At 37.5% G+C, this 22,411-nt stretch overlaps 1 protein-coding gene across 1 annotated transcript in view; it reads left to right on the top strand.

Annotated features, from left to right (window-relative positions):
- Positions 1–22,411, top strand: part of CPED1 (cadherin like and PC-esterase domain containing 1) — a 654,007-nt gene that overhangs the window by 293,228 nt on the left and 338,368 nt on the right. The window contains exons 11-13 of the mRNA XM_053719194.1: positions 137–309; positions 16,762–16,829; positions 22,087–22,116. Coding sequence (XP_053575169.1) covers positions 137–309; positions 16,762–16,829; positions 22,087–22,116 — 271 coding nt within the window. The remainder of the gene's footprint in view (positions 1–136; positions 310–16,761; positions 16,830–22,086; positions 22,117–22,411) is intronic.

Raw genomic sequence — 22,411 nt, 5'->3', positions numbered from 1 at the left:
TTTTTTAAAAAAACCCCACTAATACTGAAAGAGCTGAGTGACCATAATAGCTTATAATCGCTTAATATAAGTTCCTTTCTAATCATTTATAATAATTTTCCCTTTTTATTTTTATTTTTTTATTCATTTTTTTCAGCTTTACCCTTCCACCTCCTCTAACCTTGGAACTTTTATAAATGAACTTTACCTCACAGTTCAACCAATGCAGAAACTGGTACCGATTCTAACAATGCATTGTTTACTTGCTGATATGCTTGCACATTTTCAGAAGAAACAAACTGAATCTACCAATACAAGTTCTACAGTGAGGTAGGCTGATTATTACCCAAGCTCATGTGCCTTGCTTTTATACTGCTATAACAAGCTGAATCTGCCAATACAAGTTCTATAGTGTGGTCGGCTGATTATTTCCCAAGCTAATGTGCCTTACTTTTATACTGCTGAATCCGCCAATAAAAGTTCTACAGTGAGGTAGGCTGATTATTTCCCAAGCTCATGTGCCTTGTTTTTATACTGCTGTAATAAGTCGAATCTGCCAATACGAGTTCTACAGTGAAGTAGGCTGATTATTACCCAAGCTAATGTGCCTTGCTTTTATACTGCTGAATTTGCCAATAAAAGTTCTACAGTGAGGTAGGCTGATTATTACCCACGCTCATGTGCCTTGCTTTTATACTTCTGTAACAAGCTGAATTCGCCAATACAAGTTCTATAGTGTCGTAGGCTGATTATTTCCCAAACTCATGTGCCTGGCTTTTATACTGCTGTAATAAGTTGAATCTGCCAATATGAGTTCTAAAGTGAAGTAGGCTGATTATTACCCAAGCTAATGTGCCTTGCTTTTATACTGCTGAATTCGCCAAAACAAGTTCTACAGTGAGGTAGGCTGATTATTACCCAAGCTCATGTGCATGGCTTTTATAGTGCTGTAATAAGCTGAATCTGCCAACACAAGTTCTACAGTGAGGTAGGCTAATTATTACACAAGCGCATGTGCCTTGCTTTTATACTGCTGTAATAAGCTGAATCTGGACATACACGTTCTTTAAGTGAGGTAGGCTGATTATTACCCACGCTCATGTGCCTTGCTTTTATACAGCTGTAACAAGTTGAAACTGCTAATACAAGTTCTACAGTGAGGTAGGTGGATTATTAACCAAGCTCATGTGACTGGCTATTATAATGCTGTAATAAGCTGAATCTGCCAATACAAGTTCTACATTGAGGTAGGCGGATAATTACCCAAGTTCATGTGCCTTGCTTTTATTCTGTTGTAAATGTCTGGGCTCTCATTATAAATGTTGGACTGATAGCAATAGTGCAGCTTATAAAATTATCCCCAATGACAGACATTATTGTCACAGTTAGGGTGGGCAAGAAAAACTCCTGCTTATCTGTTGGATGACAATAAAGCACTAAAGTTGATAGCTCCAAATCTAACTTGGTCCTAACTCTTACCCTTACCTTATTTTATATCAAAATCATTGACCACAAATGTCTTGCAGCAGAGTGCATTATTAAAAAAAGATCTCTGCTCCACTATCACATATCAATGATCTAATCACATCCATGGAATTACTTCAATAGCTGATGCCTATTTCTGTGACTCAGTTACAGACTGATTTTCATATTAAAGGACAGTAAACACTTTTTGTAACAGCAATATAAAAGTTTGCTTTGCAAACCTGTCTTAATATGTCTGCAACCTTTCCAGAACTTAATGCGCACTCAAGTTCAGAACGCTGCTGGTAGCTTGTTTACCTGGCAACCCCAAGCTATAAACCGTTTTTTTTTTAATTATTCAGAACTCAGTACAGCCAATAAAAAAACATACCTCATGCACCATAGGCTGTAAGTAGAACACCTTCCTGCTGCTCAGCATTAGCATTTAGACAAGCTGTGACATATTAAAAAACAGTAGGCAGATGGATTCGTAATGAAATGTGCATTTCTACATTTACAGAAATAAAGCAAAAGTGTTTGCTCCTCCAAGTGGATACCACTGTCAATTTATTTGTATTTCAAAGAATTGGGCACTTGAAAACCACAAAATGACATCTGCTTTGCAGTATAATGCAATTCTGGTGATGATAGTAATTATTATTATTTAATATTCCAACAGATGCACACACATAGGATAGTGTGCCACTCTATTTGGAGTTTGTTTTTCAGATAACATTATTAATAAGCATTTTCACATAAATAATCATCTGGTTGTGCTGGCTAGTTGCACATCTCAAAATATTACTGCTGTTTTATAAGCAGAAAAAAAATATAAAATGTTTGTAAAATAAATATTTGGTATTTAATTGCAAGATATAACAATATAAGTCGGTAACAATCAACCCTTGTTAATATTAGGGGATAGTGTCTTTCCAATTAAAAATTAAATTAATACGGAGGCGGGGCTTGGCCGGGCAGGCAAATGGCTGCGTAGTCACACAGCTCCGGTACAATAGAAGGACAAACTTCGGTTCAAACCGGTGCTATTCACCCTTCACTACGAAAAACAGGCGGCTCAACACTCAGAGACCACAAAGATACTAATGAGGCAATTGGGAGCGTTCGGGCTCCCCTGAACAACCGCAGTGAAAAATCCGCTCCGCACAGTGCCGCCGCCATCTTGGTACTCCCGCGGCAATGAACAACAGCATGTGAGTTAACTAACAAAAACATTGTGAATATGTAGGAGATCAGTAAGAAAGCACGCTAGAAGTAAAAAGTACCTAATCATCAAAAGACATAGTCGCACTGAAGCGGGCCAAAATGCACATAGTGGATATACACTCATACCTACGCCACTTTTGAGAAAATGGGGACAGCAAGGAACTATTAAATACATGACACGAAACTACTCAGGAATGCATGTGAACTAACAAAGCGCTCCGCATTTAATCTTCACTACCACAGCTTCACATTTGTCACGCCTGAAGAACTGAGAGCCACTACACAGGAAGTTTTGAGCCCCCGGGGCCCACATTACGTTTTTCTTCTTAACTACGCATTGCACTATCATAAGAATACAAACAAAAATGACGACCAAGCATAAAAATAAAGGGGACAAAAACCTTAAAAGCCAGACCCAAGCTAATGCTCTGGTCAGCTCCTTTTTTCACGCTAACTCACCAGAAGTGCAAGACACAGACTCCTCAGATAACAATGCTCCCATTGACCCCACTCCTGCAGCAGATTATTTGATACAACTAAAACAGGACATTGCCAAACTCCCATCAAAAGAAGATTTTGACTCACTTAAAACTCTTATAACAAAAGAGCTAACATCTTTGCGAAAAAACATGACAGAGATGAGCGAAAGAATAGTAGACATAGAAGAAACACAGGACACAACATCTGAAGTAATTAGTTTATTACACAGTCAAGTAAATGCACAAGAGGATCAAATTGAGACCATGCAAGAGAAAATAGAGGATTTAGAAAATAGGGGGCGGAGAAGCAACCTCCGTATTAGGGGGATCCCAGAAGCTATAAAAACTGCTGATATGATGGAATATCTACAAAGCCTCTTTCGTCAGATTGTAGGCGATCAACAAGCCCCACCATGGGAAATTGAAAGAGCCCACAGATCCCTCCGACCCCCACCCCCCCCCAATGCACCTCCCAGAGACGTCATTCTCAAATTTCTTAAATTCAACGACAGAGAAACTATCTGGCAAAAAGCAAGGTCCTCTCACACGATTTCTTACTTGGATCATGATTTACAAATATACCCAGACCTATGCCCAAGTACTATTCAAAAACGAAAAGAAGCTCGCTTCATCACCTCTGTTCTACAGGATAGAAATATCAAATATCGTTGGGGGTTCCCATTCAGCCTAATAGTCCCCCATGAAGGGACGATACTCATCTACAAAGGTATTCAGGACCTGGATAAACTTTCTAAAGGATTGGGAATCCCTCTGAAACCCCCGGGACCTCCATCTTCCTCCGACGAATTTCAACCCCCCACTCTGCGCTCACATCTTTCCACTCTGCAGAAGACATCCTGGAGTAAAGTCCAATCTCTTAAAAAGAAACGGAAAGAACATTCCTACACCTCTCCAGCTACTACTGGAGACTGATTGAACTGTCACCTTATCTTGATTTCTACAGTGGGTGAGATTACATCTACGCTCTAGACGAACTATTGTTGTCATGTTTAATCTGTTTTGCTTTGCTAAAGTTAATTATGCATTCCTGGTTACTTTTATACATATTTACATTTACAATGTTCTTACATAGCTTAATCTACAATTCTTAGTTTTGACTGTGGTGAAGAATTAACCACCCGTATTCTGACCTGTAAAGGTTAATTTACCATTTAATTTTTCTCTTTGAAGGTTTAAGTATGCAACTCTTAATTTATATGTTTGCACTGTTATTTTGTTTTATTAAAACAACTAAGTCCTCTCTGTTGTAAAACCTCTGGCTGAAATGAAAGCAATTTCAGTCACCATTATGGTTCTTTACCATCCCTCCCCCTTGACCATCCACCTTATCCCCAAAGGTTACTACAAGTACTTAACTGCTTATTTCGGTATACTCACACAAGGAATTTATACAGATCCAGACAATACTCAACCTCACTTTTTTCCCCACCAGAACACACACATGAACCAGATAGACCCAAAACAAGGCCCAAGTTATGTCTTCATATATGCTACATAGTAACACAAAATGACTCACAATGCAAAAGTCAGTAGACCGTTAACTTTCCTGTCCATTAATGCAAAGGGCCTAAACAACCCTTACAAAAGGAATATAGTTATTCGAGACCTCAAAAGTAAAGGAGGCGATATAATATTTATACAAGAGTCCCATTTCTTAAAGGGCCACGAACCCAAAACCTTTCTATATAAGTTTGGCCCCTCATATTATTCTTCTAATACCTCTAAAACTAACGGTGTGGGAATTTTAATTAAGAAGGGGATACCTTTCCAGCTGCTGGACTCCCATAAAGATGCAGAAGGCAGATACTTAATTCTAGTGGGCAAACTTTATAACACAACAACAACCTTAGTAAGCGCATACACCCCCAATACCGCCCAAGACAAATTTATATCTTCCCTGACAAATAAAATTTTAGAAGTCACCAAAGGTATGCTAATCTTAGGGGGTGATCTTAACATCACTCTAGATCCCTTTAAGGATAACTCCAACCACACCTCATCTACATCACATAGAACCATAGCCTCTATAAGACAAAAACTGAGAGATCTAGCCGTCCACGATGTGTGGAGGATACACCACCCAGAAGTAGAAGACTTTACCTTTTTCTCACACCCACACTCACGTTACACCCGCATAGATTACATCCTAACCGACGTCACCTCCCTATCATATGTCACACAATCCTCGATCCTATCGTCATCCTGGTCGGACCATTCCATAGTATCATGCATCATTCACTGGCCCTCAGCTTCTCCCTCCACCTATACTTGGAAACTCAACGAAGAACTTTTAGACCTACCACAATACACTGATAAGTTACAGAAAGCTATACAAGAATTCTTTGATATTAATCTTGGTTCAGTGCCAAAATTTCATAACATATGGGAAGCACACAAAGGGACTATACGAGGGGAATTAATGAGTATGCAATCTCACTATAGAAAACAACAGAGACTCCTGTTACAGGACTCCCTGTACAAGATGAATGAGCTGGAGATACAGCTCAAAAAAAAGCCTACCGACACACAAATAGCTAAAGCCTTACAGGAAAGTAAACAAATCACAACAAATCTACTAGACAAGGAGTGCAAAAGACTAGCCTTTAAACTAAAACAATCATTCTATGAAGGGGATAATAAATGGAGCAGACTTTTTGCCCGCAAACTGAAACGCACATCCAATCGCGCATATATTCTCAAGATCAAAACCACTGATAAAACACATCATGATACTTCCAACATAGCAGAATCATTCCGATCTTACTACGACCACCTATACAACCTAACTGCAACAACCCCAAACAAACACACTCACACCCCGACTGACATTGCATCACGTATTGAACTCTTTTTATCAGATATAAACTTCCCCAAGGTAGCAAAAGAGCAACTAACTCTTCTCCAACAGCCCTTTACCTTACTGGAGATCCAAAAGACTATAACAGACCTTCCCACTGATAAAGCCCCAGACCCAGACAGTTACACAAACTATTATTACAAGAAATACACAGACATCCTATCACCACACCTACTGACCCTCTTTAACTCAATTACATCAGACAACCCCTTCCCCACACAGAACCTGGAGGCTATTATTTCCATAATACCGAAACCTGGGAAAGACCCCGAGCGTGTAGAAAATTACAGACCAATTTCCCTACTAAATACAGATTTAAAAATTTATGCCAAGATTTTAGCCACCCGACTAAACACCGTCCTTCCACAATTAATTGGTAAAGATCAAGTCGGATTTGTCCCAGCAAGAGAAGCTAAGGATAATACGATCAGGGCAACCCAATTGATAGAACACGCCAAACTTAGGAATATTCTGCTCTTGGTCCTGTCGACCGACGCGGAAAAAGCCTTTGACCGCGTCGGTTGGCAGTTTCTGAGAGCGGTACTATTAAAAATGGGCCTGGGGCAGGAATTTACAATCAGTGTTTTTGCCATGTACACCACCCCTACAGCCAGGATACGGGTAAACGGGTCCCTTTCAGCCCCCTTTCACATCACCAATGGAACCAGACAGGGCTGCCCCCTCTCCCCACTCCTGTTTGCCTGTGCGATTAAAGCACTAGCCCACAAAGTCCGTAATCAACCCCTAATCACAGGCATACAAACTCAAAATTCACACCATAAAATAATGCTTTATGCAGATGATGTCCTGTTCTGTATCACAAACCCACTTACCACTATACCTCATATTCTCCAATTACTAGACGAATTCGGAGTCGTATCTAACTTTTTGATTAATAAGAACAAGTCGGAAATCATGAACATAAATCTCCCCCAGGAGGATTTAGACCTAATCAAACCAATATGTCCATTCAGATGGCAGTCCACATCACTCCGATATTTGGGTATTCATCTAACTCCAACCCCGGACCAATTATTTGCCATAAATCACAAACCCCTCCTCTCCAAAATAATAACGGATCTTTCCTCCTGGAAAAAAACACATATCTCCTGGCTGGGGAGAATTAATGTTGTTAAGATGATCATCCTCCCTAGAATTCTCTACCTCTTTCAGACCTTGCCCATCCCACTTCCACCGAGTTTCGTGAACACATTACAGTCAAATGTATTGGACTTTATTTGGTTCAATAACAGAGCAAGAATCAGCAAAAAAATTATGCTCCTACCAATAACTATGGGAGGCCTCGGGGTTCCGGACTTCCACAGGTACAGACAAGCTACATTCTTGCAGCGCATTATAGATTGGCACAGTAACTTAGACAACAAACTATGGGTCCAATTAGAACACGACCTATCACAAACCCAACACTTAGGCCAATTATGCTGGACACCAAAAGACCGAGGAAGATTCTTAAAATCTCCCTCGCAAATTACTCTAGAAACGTATAAAGCGTGGGACAAAATGCTAATTGAATACCCCAATATTTCAACCAAGTTCTCCCCACTAACACCCTTGACTCACAATACTGAGTTCCGCCCGGGCCTCCCGCTATCAAACAGACTTACCAATACCCCCCTCCGGTCCTTACAGATATACCATATGGGAAATGAACAGCACTCTCCCACACGACAGGAACTAATCTCCACAGGGTTTCTAGTCTTCAAAGATTGGCTCTTCTACAGACAATGTCACTCATACATTACAACTCACCCACAAGCTACTAACATGACCAGATCACTAACACCCCTAGGATCCCTCTGCCATAAAAATACTCCGACCAGGCACGCACTGTCCATCACACATACAATCTTGTCACAACAACCACATGGTTCGCTCCCATATTATATAGATAGATGGAATTCCGAATTAGGAACAGAGATCACATATACAGAAGCCCTGCAAATTTTTAACAATATTAAAAAGACTTCAATTTCCTGTAAATTCATCGAACTCAATATCAAAATCCTGCAGCGATGGTATCTGACCCCAGAGAGATGCAAAAAGATTTACAAACTCAAATCAGCACAGTGCTGGAGATGTGGTTCAGCTGAGTGCCACATGTCCCACATATGGTGGCAATGTGACAAATTATCCCCCGCGTGGGCACTGATTGCGAAGGAATCTAGCTCAATCTTAGGTGTACCCACCCCCCCCGATCCATGTATGTGGCTTTTTAATAAGATCCCAAACAAACTCCCCACTCCCTCCAAAAAACTATTCCATATTTTAAGCAATAGCTTTAAAATCATACTAGCTAGAAACTGGAAATCAGATAAAGTCCCTTCCCTAGCACAATGGCAATTAGAGTGTCATCGCACCCTTTCCTTAGAAGAATACCATTACATGAAAAACAAAACTATGGACACATATGCCCAAATGACCTTTATGTGGGAAACTTACATACAGACTAAAACTCCAACCACTCAGGAGGCCCAAAATTAATCGGTTCTTGTAAAATTATGTTGATGTAACATAGAACTGCTTTTTGATCCAGATAATATGCTTATCCTTGTAACCATTGTAACCTTAATTGTTTATTCTCCCATTTCTCCTCCCCCCTTCCCTTATACCCCTTTATTACTTCAGCTGTGAAGCGAGTCAACAATGTAACTCATTTTTATTTCTTGCATTTTGAATGTATGTACTTGTTTTACTCTCAATAAACTTTTTGAAAACTAAAAAAAAAATTAAATTAATACAATTAAACATTTAAGAAATATAGATTTTTTTATGATGTCTGTGTCTGTAATATTACCAGGTACATAATTAAGGCAAAATAGGTCATTTTTTCCCCAAAGATGACAGGAATGATTTTGCGTTGATCTACACATTATCAATGATTAAAAAAACAAACACTAAATATTCACCATTACTTAGCTATTTGCCATTGCTCTCCTTATACAATAAAACAGCCCAACTGCATTATTTGCCTGAATTTGAGCCTGTCAACTCCTTAGTCCATTTTACTTAATAGTTGTTGGCATTTGTTTTATATTTTCTCCTATTGTTGGAAACTATCCAATTCTTCCCTCAATCTGGACCAGGTGCAAGTCATTAAAGGGTATGCTCTTTAATGTTTGTATTAATGAAACATGGCTGCTATGAGGTGTGTTTAATAAAATCAATAAAAAAAGAACCAAAACCAATATTACAATCTATCTATGTATTTATCTGTGTGCATTTTTTTCTGAGTGACAGTTTCAATTATAGCATGGTTTATATAAGCCCCTCTTATAGATTAGTGTATCTAAAATTGAATCTTTAGTAGTTCAATTTTACATTTTATGTTTTAAACTATATATATTTTTCTCTGGAAACAGAGAGTATCATATATTTCAAAGCAAGACAAATATTTTCTTTCTTGCATGTGGATTTTATCATGTCATAGCACAAATCTACTTACAGTAATTGTTATTCTGATTTTGCAGTGCAAGAGTTTTGCTATACTTATCCAAATGTTGGCTGCCCGAATAGTATCACATACCAAATAAACAATCACTCTGTCTACTTTTAGAATGCTCCATTTATAATCTATGTATATTACCTAAGCAAAAAAACAAAACAATCCTACACTTGATATATGTGCTGACGTTCCTTAAGTATCTAGGAATAGATATCTTGATTTTGAAATATAGCATTTGATTACTTTATTATACATATAATTTAAGCTGTCTGGTTTAACTTCTTTTTTTTCCATTTCTCTAATTTGAGTTCCAATTCCTGTAAACATAAAGTTGCTGCATATTTACCAGAGGTCATATCCATGTGGTGGTAAAAATCAGACAAGTCCTGACTTCACATGTGTTACCTGAAATGCACTTATTGTAATATAGTGTTTAAAAGAGATGTAGGACAAGCTTTATGTAGATATATAAAACTGCCACTTTTTTAAAATAAATTCATAGTAGCTTAAAGGGACATGAGAATAATATTCATTTGTAAGAGCACTAGATGACAGCACTGTTTCCTGTCATGTAGTGATCCAAACATCAACCTAGGTATCTCCTCAACCAAGAATACCATAGCAACAAAGCAAATTTGATAATAGAAGTAAATTGGAAAAAAAATTAGTTTGCTCTGTCTGAATAGCAAAAGAAAATTTTGGATTTCATATGCCTTTAACTGATAACAACTTCAAAACAATGCCTTTTATACTAACAATATGACTGTGGGTAGCCTTGTTGTCTACAGACAAACGCTCAATTTGGCTGCTCCAAATAAAACAAATACAAATTTAAAAACAAATGCAGCAAGCAAGATGGCTTGGCTGATATGTTATTCTATAGAAAGACAAGAGAAATGCCTGGTAATTACAAACGCCTAGATTACGAGTCTTACGTTAGCCTTAAAAAGCAGCGTTGAGAGGTCCCAACGCTGCTTTTTAGTGCCCGCTGGTATTACGAGTCTGGCAGGTACAGGTGTACCGCTCACTTTTTTTCCACGACTCGAGCATACCGCAAATCCACTTACGTAAATTGCGTATCCTATCTTTTCAATGGGATTTTCCTAACGCCGGTATTACGAGTCTTGGAAAAAGTGAGCGGTACACCCTCTCCTGTCAAGACTGATACCGCATTTAAAAGTCAGTAGTTTAGAGTTTTATGGGCTAATGCCGTAATATAAAACTCTTAACTAAACTGCTAAAAAGTACACTAACACCCATAAACTACCTATTAACCCTTAAACCGAGGCCCCCCACATCGCAAACACTATATTAACATTTTTAACCCCTTATCTGCCTAACCGGACATCGTCGCCACTTCAATAAATGTATGAACCCCTAAACAAATGTATTTTTCTTTATAATGATTGGATCAGCCAATAGGATTTTTTCTACCTTAATTCCGATTGGCTGATAGAATTCTATCAGCCAATCGGAATTGAAGGGACGCAGTCTTGGATGACATAATTTAAAGGACCCGTCATTGGGACCCGTCATTGTTCCAGTCGCCGTCGAAAGAAGAGGATGCTCCGCATCAGATGTCTTGAAGATGGACCCGCTCCGCTCCGGATGGATGAAGATAGAAGATGCCGCCTGGATGAAGACTTCTGGCCACCTGGCAGACCTCTTCTGCCCGGATAGGATGAAGACTTCGGACCGTCTGGAGGACCACTTCTGCCCGGTTGGGTGAAGACGTCTCAAGGTAGGGTGATCTTCAAGGGGGTAGTGTTAGGTTTTATTAAGGGGGAATTCGGTGGGTTTTAGAGTAGGGTTGGGTGTGTGGGTGGTGGGTTTTAATGTTGGGGGGGTATTGTCTTTTTTTTTACAGGTAAAAGAGCCGATTATTTTGGGGCAATGCCCCGCAAAAAGCCCTTTTAAGGGCTATTTGTAATTTAATATAGGGTAGGGATTTTTATTGTTTTGGGGGGCTTTTTTATTTTATTAGAGGGATTAGATTAGGTGTAATTAGTTTAAAAAACTTGTAATTATTTTGTTATTTGCTGTAGTTTAGTGTTTGTTTTTTTCTTAATTTAGTTTATTTAATTTAATTTAATTGTAATTAAGTGTAGTTAATTTATTTAATTATAGTGTAGTGTTAGGTGTAATTGTAACTTAGGTTAGAATTTATTTTAAAGGTATATTTGTCTTTATTTTAACTAGGTAGTTATTAAATAGTTTAAAAACAAAGTTGCCTGTAAACTAAAAATAAATCCTAAACTAGCTACAATCTAACTATTAGTTATATTGTAGCTATCTTATGGTTTATTTTATAGGTAAGTATTTAGTTTTAAATATGAATAATTTATTTAATAATAGTATTTTTATTTAGATTTATTTAAATTATATTTAAGTTAGGGGGTGTTAGGGTTAGGGTTAGACTTAGGTTTAGGGGTTAATAACTTTATTATAGTGGCGGCAACGTTGGGGGCGGCAGATTAGGGGTTAATAATTGTAGGTAGGTTGCAATGACATTGGGGGCGGCAGAATAGGGGTTAATAACTATAATGTAGGTGTCGGCGATGTTGGGGGCCACAGATTAGGGGTTCATAAGTATAATGTAGGTGGCGGAGGTGTACGGAGCGGCAGATTAGGGGTTAATAATATAATGCAGGTGTCGGCGATGTCGGGGGCTGCAAATTAGGGGTTAATAAGTGTAAGATTAGGGGTGTTTAGACTCTGGGTTCATGTTAGGTGTAGACATAAAAATGATGAACGCTGCTTTTTTGCAGGTGTTAGACTTTTTTTCAGCCAAATCTGCTCCATTGATTCCTATGGGGAAATCGTGCATGAGCACGTTTTGCCTGCTTTCCGCTACCGTAAGCAGCGCTGATATTGAGGTGAGATGTGGAGCTAAATTCTGCTCTACGCTCACTTTTTTGCGGCTAACACCGGGGGGTCGATCCGATAAAAATCGTCGCCCGCAAAAGCTGGCAACGCCAATATTTGCGCGGGTTTGGTATCCTATATACGGCAAAACCTAGAAGTTACGCGCGTATATTTCTGCCGTCGCCCGTAGTTTTTTGGGCCATAGGCAGGTATACCAAACCCGCGCAGTTTGGTATCCAATATACAGCGTAAGGACTTACGTCGCGAAAATGGAGAAATCTTACTCCATTTTCCCCTCGCCACAAAAAGCAGCCGTAAGAAGCCTTACGCTGACTATTGGAGCCCCGTAACTCCCTAAACTAGCTGCTAAATAAACCTAACACCTAACGCATGCGCAATGTCTATCTCCCTGTCAACTGTGATCCCCCGCCGCAATCCCTAATAAAGTATTTAACCCCTAAACCGCCGCCATCTACATAAACTAACCCCCTATTGTGAGCCCCTAAAACCGCCACCATCTAACTGATCTATCCCCTACTGTGAACCCCTAAAACCGCCACCATCTAACTGATCTATCCCCTAATGTGAACCCCTAAAACCGCCACCATCTAACTGATCTATCCCCTAATGTGAACCCCTTACACCGCCGCAATCTACCTTATCTATCCCCTAATCTGACCCCTTACACCGCCGCCACCTATATAAAAATTAACCCCATAATCTAATCCCCCTATACCGCCGCCAGCTATATTAAAATTATTAACCCCTAATTTAATCTACCTACCCCACCGCCAGCTATATTATCTATATTAACCCTAAGTATATTATAGTTTATATAGTTATTACATTATATATATTAACTATATTAACCCTAATTATATTAGGGTTAATATAGTTAATATAGTTCTATTGGCTGCTCTGATCAGCCAATAAAATGCGAGCTCAATCTGATTGGCTGAAGATTGAAGATGCCGCTTGATGGAAGATGCTGCCCGATAGAAGAAGACTTTGCTGCTGCTTGGATAAAGACATCGCTGGGATGAAGACCTCTTCTTTGCCGCTTGGATAGACATCGCCCGGATCGGATGAGGAGTTCGGCCTGGCGTGGTGAAGATAAGGTAGGGAGATCTTCAGGGGGGTAGTGTTAGGTTTATTTAAGGGGGGTTTGGGTTAGATTAGGGGTATGTGGGTGGTGGGTTGTAATGTTGGGGGGTGGTATTGTGTTTTTTTTTTTTTCAGGCAAAAGAGCAGTTTTCTTTGGGACATGCCCCCACAAAAGGCCCTTTTAAGGGCTGGTAAGGTAAAAGAGCTTTGAACTTTTTTTAATTTAGAATAGGGTAGGGAATTTTTTTTATTTTGGGGGGCTTTATTATTTTATTAGGGGGCTTAGAATAGGTGTAATTAGCTTAAAAATCTTGTAATCTTTTTTTTATTTTTTGTAATTTAGTGTTTGTTTGTTTTTAATTTAGTTTAGTTTATTTAATTGTATTTTTAGATAGATATTTGTAGTTTATTTAATTTATTGATAGTGTAGGTGTATTTGTAACTTTGGTTAGGATTTATTTTACAGGTAATTGGGTAATTATTTTAACTAGGTAGCTATTAAATAGTTCATAACTATTTAATAGCTATTATACCTAGTTAAAATAATTAACAATTTACCAGTAAAATAAATATAAACCCTAACATAGCTACAATGTAATTATTAATTATATTGTAGCTATCTTAGGGTTTATTTTATAGGTAAGTATTTAGATTTAAATAGGAATATTTTAATTAATAATATTAATATTAGATTTATCTTAATAAGAGTTTAGTTAGGATGTTAGAGTTAGATAGGGTTATTATACTTAATATATATATATATTATAATAACGATATTAAACTATATTAACCCTAATATAATTAGGGTTAATATAGTTAATATATATAATATAATAACTATATTAACTATATTAACCCTAATATAATTAGGGTTAATATAGTTAATATAGCTGGCGGCGGTGTCAGGGGATTAGATTAGGGGTTAATACATTTATTATAGGTGGCCGCGGTGTAGGGGGATGTAGATTGTAGGCAAAAGAGCAGTTTACTTTGTGACAAAGCCCCGCCAAAAGCCCTTTTAAGGGCTGGCAAAAGAGCTGAATTCTTTGGGGCATGCCCTGCAAAAAAACCTTTTAAGGGCTGGCAAAAGAGCTGTTACTTTGGGGCAATGCCACGCAAAAAGCCCTTTTCAGGGCTATTTGTAGGGTTAGACTTAGGTTTAGTGGTAGGGATAGTTTAGTATTTTAGGGGTTAAATAATTTAATATAGATCGCGGCGGGGTAGGGGGATTAGATTAGGGGTTAATAATTTTAAAATAGATAGCGGCGGGGTAGGGGCTCACTTTAGGGGGTAGGTAAGGTAGATGGCGGCGGTGTTAGGGGCTCACTTTAGGGGGTTATAGATTTAATATAGCTGGCGGCGGTTTAGGGGTTAATAACTTTATTAGGTAGCGGCAGGCTCCGGGAGCGGCGGTTTAGGGGTTAATACATATTTTATTGTTAGGATAGTGAGGGGGGATAGCGGATAGAGGGTTAGACGTGTCGGGCTATGTTAGGGAGGCGTGTTAGACAGCGCGGGTGATTTAGACTTTAGTCAGGTTTTGTAGGCGCCGGCAGAGATCATAAACCGTTTTTGTGATGGTTGAGTTTTATTTTGCTTCATTGATTAAAATTGTAATTTTTAAACCAATATTTGTTTTGTGTGTATGTGTGTGTATATATATATATATATATATATATATATGGAAGAGTGTGAGACAAAACAAGCGCCCAGAGGCACACTTCGTGTAGTACGTTTAGATAAATAACTTATACTTTAACAGTTGGAAAAAATCCGCTCTCACCTGATTCAACCTCAGCTTATGAGGTATGTAATAAGCGCTTCTGTTTATATACTCAGGTCTCGTATCGCCCTCCTATAGGTCCTCAGGTCTCCAGTTCCTCCTTGGAGTCTGCAGAGTGTTCCTGGATCTCTGCAGCCTATATCTAGAAGGGGACTTGCATTCAATCTTGGACGATCACATGAAGAGGACCTCCTTGTTGCCGAAGATAGAATGTGACCCTGCGATAGAGGAAGATGGATCCGCCTGGATGAAGACTTTGCTCCGTCTGGGCTGGGTGGCGTGCAGTAAAGTTTTGGTTACTGCACGCCACCCAGCCCAGACGGAGCAAAGTCTTCATCCAGGCGGATCCATCTTCCTCTATCGCAGGGTCACATTCTATCTTCTTCCCGGAGGTGCAGAGCAGTCTTCCGGCGGGGGGCAGTCTTCGGCAACAAGGAGGTCCTCTTCATGTGATCGTCCAAGATTGAATGCAAGTCCCCTTCTAGATATAGGCTGCAGAGATCCAGGAACACTCTGCAGACTCCAAGGAGGAACTGGAGACCTGAGGACCTATAGGAGGGCGATACGAGACCTGAGTATATAAACAGAAGCGCTTATTACATACCTCATAAGCTGAGGTTGAATCAGGTGAGAGCGGATTTTTTCCAACTGTTAAAGTATAAGTTATTTATCTAAACGTACTACACGAAGTGTGCCTCTGGGCGCTTGTTTTGTCTCACACTCTTCTAGATCACTAAGAGGAACCTTGCCCTGCGGGGGATCTTTCTTCTTCTCTCAGACGAGCAGCCTACTCCTCCACAGCACACAGGAACTAGCATTGTGGATATTAATGAACAATATACATCCATAGACTTGCCATACTTGACTGAATGAGACTGTTTGATGCTTAACTAGCAAGGGTCCTGCATATACATATATTTTCCAGTAGTGGATGGGAAGATATATTAAGACCAACAGCACACTCATAAACTTCTAGCGCTGATCTTTTTTATTTCTATCATATATATATATATATATATATATTAAACAGTGGTTCAGATAGAGCACACAATTTTAAATACCTTTCCAATTTACTTCTATTATCTAATTTTCTTAGTTTCTATATATCCTTTGTTGAAAAGCATACTAAGATAGGCTCAGGAGCACCAATGCACCAATGGGAGCTAGCTGCTGATTGGTGACTGCAAATATATGCCTCTTGTCATTGGCTTGCCTGATTTATTCAGCTGGCACATTGCTGCTCCTACAACAAATGATACCAAGAGAATGAAGCAACTCTGATATTAAGAAGCACATAGGACAATTGTTTAAAAATGTATGTTCTGTCTGAATTGTGAAAGAAAAATTTGGGGTATAATGCCCCTTTAATATAAATATTACTCTTTATGTATTTAATCACTTTTAAAAATACAAGCCAGGTAAATATGTGATGTGTTACATTTGTTATGTGTTTATTTAATAAACTAGAAAACAACATTTTTTAAATTTTTGTGTAATAGTTGTGGTTCTGTTTTGGTTGCAGGAACACATTACCTGAAAAAGCAGAAGAGGGACAACTCTCATTTACAGATGTCAATGCCAGACTGAAAGGTTTGTAATTGCCTTTGCCATGTGAATAAAATATTGCTTGTAATTCGCAAATACTTGTTTTCTACAAGATTATGCACTTATGCATTATAGAGCAAAAAGAAAATTATCTAATGTGTTATATTCAGGCAGTAGCGTAATAATAATTGTAATTTCTCTATTTAATCATTGCAAAGGGTTAAAACACCTAATTAAAGTTAGTTCAAGAGCAGTAATAGATTATTGGGAAATTGGTGAGCCAATGACAAGAGGCATATTTGTATGTCACCAGCTAGCTCTCAGTAGTGCATTGAGGCTTCTGAGTCTACCTAGCTAGTAGTTTCAATAAAGAATACCTAGAGAACAAAGTTAATTTGTTTATAAAAGTAAAATGAAAAGTCTGTTAAAGGACAATTAAATCTGACATTTCAACAACGCATAAAATGTTTCATTGCAAGTGAAACATTATTGCAGTATACATTCATTATTTATCTTGCAGCCTTTTGTTGTAAAATACATGTGTTTGTTTCACATTCTCTCAGCGGGGCTTGGGTTAGTACTTTAAGAAAGTTTTTGTTTACTTTTCCCTCCCTCCCTCCCAAAGATTATATGGTGTCACATGCTTTTAAAAGGTGGATTATCAGTTTTACATCAACAATCATAGGCAAATCATTCTTTGCAATAGTAACCAAGTTTAATCAATGCTAAACCACCTTAAAGGGACAGTATACAGTAAAATTGTTTCTCCCTTAATGTGTTTCCAATTACTTTCTAACCAGCTGCATAGTATAAAATGTACGAGAATTTGCTTTTTAAGGTTTATTTGTATATATGAAGTAGCTGATTTTGTGTTTTGAAGCCACAACCTAATAAAGTGGGTTGAGCTTGTAGATATAATCAGAGCTCATTACTTTATCACATTGTGTACTTATACAAACTTCTTTATCTTATATCTGTTCGTAAACCAATCATCAATACTTGAAGAGAACAATGGAAAATTAACATTTTATTACCTTGTCTCTTCTATAACCCACTTGGAGTGTAATTTCTTTTACTGGTTGTGTTTACACAGCTTGGCCTTGAAGCCAAAAACTTTCAGAATAGGTGGGGATACCACAGGCTAAATCAACTATTTCAAATGCAAATATAAGGGTAATAGAAATACTTGTAAACAATTTAATACAATCCAGCAGGTCATCTGGATCATTGGGAACAAATTAAAGGGGAGAATTTTTTTGAGTAAACTGTCCATTTAAGGGAATACAATAGTACAGGCTACCACACATGTGCAAACAGAGTTTGTGCTATATCTAAATATTAGTTTGTGATTGGTTAGCAGGGGTACTTTTGTTCTGGGGGATAGGGAAATCAGTGAAAAGAATAAACATACAACAATATACTAATTTGACAAAATAAAGCTGCAGTTTTCATTGCAAAATTATTCTTATATATGAAGGTTCATAATCATCTAGTTTACAATTTGTGTTTAGAGGTAATAAACAAAAAAGTCTAAAGTAATTTTCTTAAGCTTTAATCAAATTAATGGGGTCCTATGTTAAAGAATGAATTGGACATAAGTGAAACATTACACCTGGTAAGTTACACAACAATAGAACTTCACAATTTAGAACAGTGCTTCATACTTAAAGGGACATTACACTTTGAGATTATTATATAAAATGATAAATCGTATGTATAAAAAGACATTCTGAAATTGTGAGCTTTTTATTTCCTGTTAGAAATGGAAGTGCAGAACACTGTTATATTCCACACGGCCATTGGCTGCACACTCTAGTGACCTATTTATAACTGTCTCTAATTGGCCACAGCAGAGAAGGTAACCTAAGTTACAACATGGTGTCTCCCATTGTTTTATAGACACTAAAACTTTACACTTATTTTGTCAATATTTAAATGAATAATAAAACTTTAAAAAATACATCTACGTGTTATTCTCAGATTAATCTTTCCTTTGAATGCATCATTCTATCTAGCATTTATTTAGTGTTTAATGCCCCTTTAAATTTTATTAACTTCTAATTTGAATATATTGAACTACAGTTATAGATGTTATTGAAAGCTAAAATACAGCATGAAATCATGTATCTCAGTGAAATACTAAATAATTTTAGCAAATTTAGAGCACTTATATTACTCCAGACATCCCATACAAAAAAAAAAAAAAATGGGTGGAGGTCAGAAAATCAGCTCCACAAGTCCCATGCCAAATTCACATGCTTATACAGGGCAGCAGTATAGAGTGAGGAGCCAGGCGGATCTTCTTCCAAATGATTAGTAAGTGAATCTAGCACTGAATCCCCTGGGCAAACAGTCCTTGATTCAGGCATTTTTACTGGAACTCTCATGGTATCATTAAAGGGACTAATGGACTGTTTTAATTTTTTTTTAAAGATAGATAATTCCTTTATTACCCATTCCCAAGTTTTGCATAACCAACATGGTTATATTAATATACCTTTTACCTCTGTGGTAACCTTGTATCTAAGCCTCGGCAGACTGCCCCCTTGTTTCAGTTCTTTTGACAGACTTGCATTTTAGCCAACCAGTGCCCTCTCATTAGTAATCCCATATGTTTGTGAGCACAATGTTATCTATATGACACACCTAGGTATAGCCTTCAACAAAAAATACCAAGAGAACAAAGCACATTTGATGATAAAAGTAAATTGGAAATTTGTTTTAATTTGCATGCCCTATCTGAATCATGAAAGTATAATTTTGACGAGACTGTCCCTTTAAGCTTCTCCTACATGAGCTCCTCCAATACCACCTGACACAATATCCTCTTGGATAAGGAGGTCACCATCACCACAATAAAACATGATTATGGGTTCTTCACCACCACAACAGGTGTATTAAGGCTGTCCCATAGTTCAGCTCAGGTGTGGAACTACCATCAGCAGGTGGGGTCTTTAGCAGCCAGTCTATACATAGGAGTGTGCCAGCGTGGTTATTATCTGTATATAGATACTCACCATCATTTTGCTGTGCAGAATACTCATATGTGTATAGATACTCACATCATTAAATAAACAGTGCAGAGTATTTACTATTAGTGTATAGATATTCTGTCATTATATAACACAGCATATTCATCAGACTTTATTGTATATGAACTCACATCATTATACTGCACAGTGTGCTCACAGCCAGTGTATAAATGCTGAGTATGATTAAAAAGTGCAGCATGCTTGGGCGTCCACAAGGGGGGCATTTGCCCACCCCTAGATTTTCCTCTCTACCTTGAGTACAAATTGCAAGAAAAAAAAGACTATTGAGTGTCCATTTTTTTTTTTATCCCCCTAAATGTAGCTCTATTTTAGAGGAGTATTCTGGGAGTAATATTGCAATCTGGAATTTATAGTACACTATTTCACTCTCAGTATTGTGATTCTGCAATTCTGGTTTCAAATTCCCAGCATGCATTTTACAGTGTGGACTTCCTGGAAGGCAGAAAGTTTTGCATGAGGTCAGTTAGGTCACGCCCCTCCTTCATGCTGTATGTGTATATGTTTCCCAAACACTGGGTAAGGCAGCTGGGAGCATTTTCTGACCCCTTACACAGGTTTATAAATGTATTTGTACGGCCAGACCCTCTGCAGAAGTGGTAGTGGGGGAGAGGAAGCACTGTGCCAGTGATCTTAAACTCTTCACCCCAATTTCCATGTTGCTGTATATATATATATATATATATATATATATATATATATATATATATATATATATGTGTGTGTGTGTAATTCCACTCCCACCAGCTTTTTAACAGCAGCAAAGAATAAGGTATCTCATTAATAGCAATCTGCTCTGCGTTAACACTTTCTGTGCAGAGTCCTCCTATTCACATGCTGGAATAGTTTGTTAAAAGTTTTGCCAATGCACAAATAGAGACATAAACATTATGCAAATCTTAGGTAATGTACTCTTAGCCGTTTTAGGCTTTATATGTTAACTTATGTTGGTTCTTTTGTGTTTCATTTTGTTTTTCTTTTTTTATAACTGTGTAATTCAAATAAGCAAAACATTAAGGGCTAGATTACGAGTGGAGCACAATTAATTAGGCTAGAATTAAGATTTTTGCCCTTGTCGGGTTGCACTTGTATTATGAGTGGAAAGTAAACTCTCATTTGCATTAACCCGACATTAAAATATGAATATTTTACATTGCAATGTTCTTCATAAATACATATTTCTATATACTGTATATCTGATGGTATTTTGGTGCAATATATATATATATATATATATATATATATATATACATGATTATATACAGTATAGGTATAGCTAGATACAGATATATAGGGATATCTATTTACAAATTCTTAAAACATATTCTGCTATGTGCAGAACATTGGAATGTGAAATATTTACAGTAAATACATAGATAAACACTTTATTAAATATGAATATTGTATAAATATGATTTTACTTGTTTTCATCATTTCCTTTGCATGGCTCTTTTTTTTTCTAACACCTGAGTCCTCATATATTCGACCCCTTATAACTTTTTTTGTGTAATATTTTCTTTGAATAATTTTTATTAGATGGTCAAATTATGAGTTTACCTGTACTTTGTACTGTATTTTTTATGTGTTTTGAGACACTTCTTTTTTTTCAACTAGAGCTTTGAGGACATGCTAACCCGACGTGAGTTAACTTTAATAGCTCTCAAACTATAGTGTTTACAATCAATTTGTAATATGAGCGAAAAATATGACGCGCACAACCACACGCTCCACTCGTAAAATGGCCCAAAATGTTTGATTACGCATAATAAAAAAAAAAATTCATAACAGTTTTGTTATTTATTTTGCTTTCTTTCCCTGCGTATATTAACTCTGAAAATTGTACTGTGTCCATTCACCACTGGAGCGCATTCTGTTGAATGCAGAAATTTGATACTCCTACAAACTGCACTAAATTCATTATTTTATGCAGCCAAAAAAAGAAAACTTTAATATTCCTTTATGTGTGCTGGTGAATGTGCTTATAAATTCATAATAATATTTTAAAGGGGCGTTAAACACTTAAACTTCATGCCGCCATTTTGGATGCTATGTTGCACTGGAGGTATCTGAAGGAGAGTTGCTGCACATATGCAAACACGTAAGCACTGTAATGCAGTGAAAGCTAGATTTCAACATGGCCGCACCCATAACTAGATGAAGGCGAGGAATAAACGCAATGCTAATAAAAGGTCTCTTTAATGCAGGGGAAAAAAATATAATTTGTCTAATGTGCTTTCCAAAATCTTTTTCAGGAGATAAAAAACAGAAGACATGTAGTAATGGTGAGTTATTGATAAAAAACAGAAGACGTGTAGTAATGGTGAGTTATTGATAAAAAACAGAAGACGTGTAGTAATGGTGAGTTATTGATAAAAAACAGAAGACGTGTAGTAATGGTGAGTTACTGATAAAAAACAGAAGACGTGTAGTAATGGTGAGTTACTGATAAAAAACAGAAGACGTGTAGTAATGGTGAGTTACTGATAACAAACAGAAGACGTGTAGTAATGGTGAGTTACTGATAAAAAACAGAAGACGTGTAGTAATGGTGAGTTATTGATAAAAAACAGAAGACGT

The sequence above is a fragment of the Bombina bombina genome, chromosome 6, assembly GCF_027579735.1.
Source record: "Bombina bombina isolate aBomBom1 chromosome 6, aBomBom1.pri, whole genome shotgun sequence".
NCBI classification, from domain to species: Eukaryota; Metazoa; Chordata; class Amphibia; order Anura; family Bombinatoridae; genus Bombina; species Bombina bombina.
This window is presented reverse-complemented; position numbering and strand designations above follow the sequence as displayed.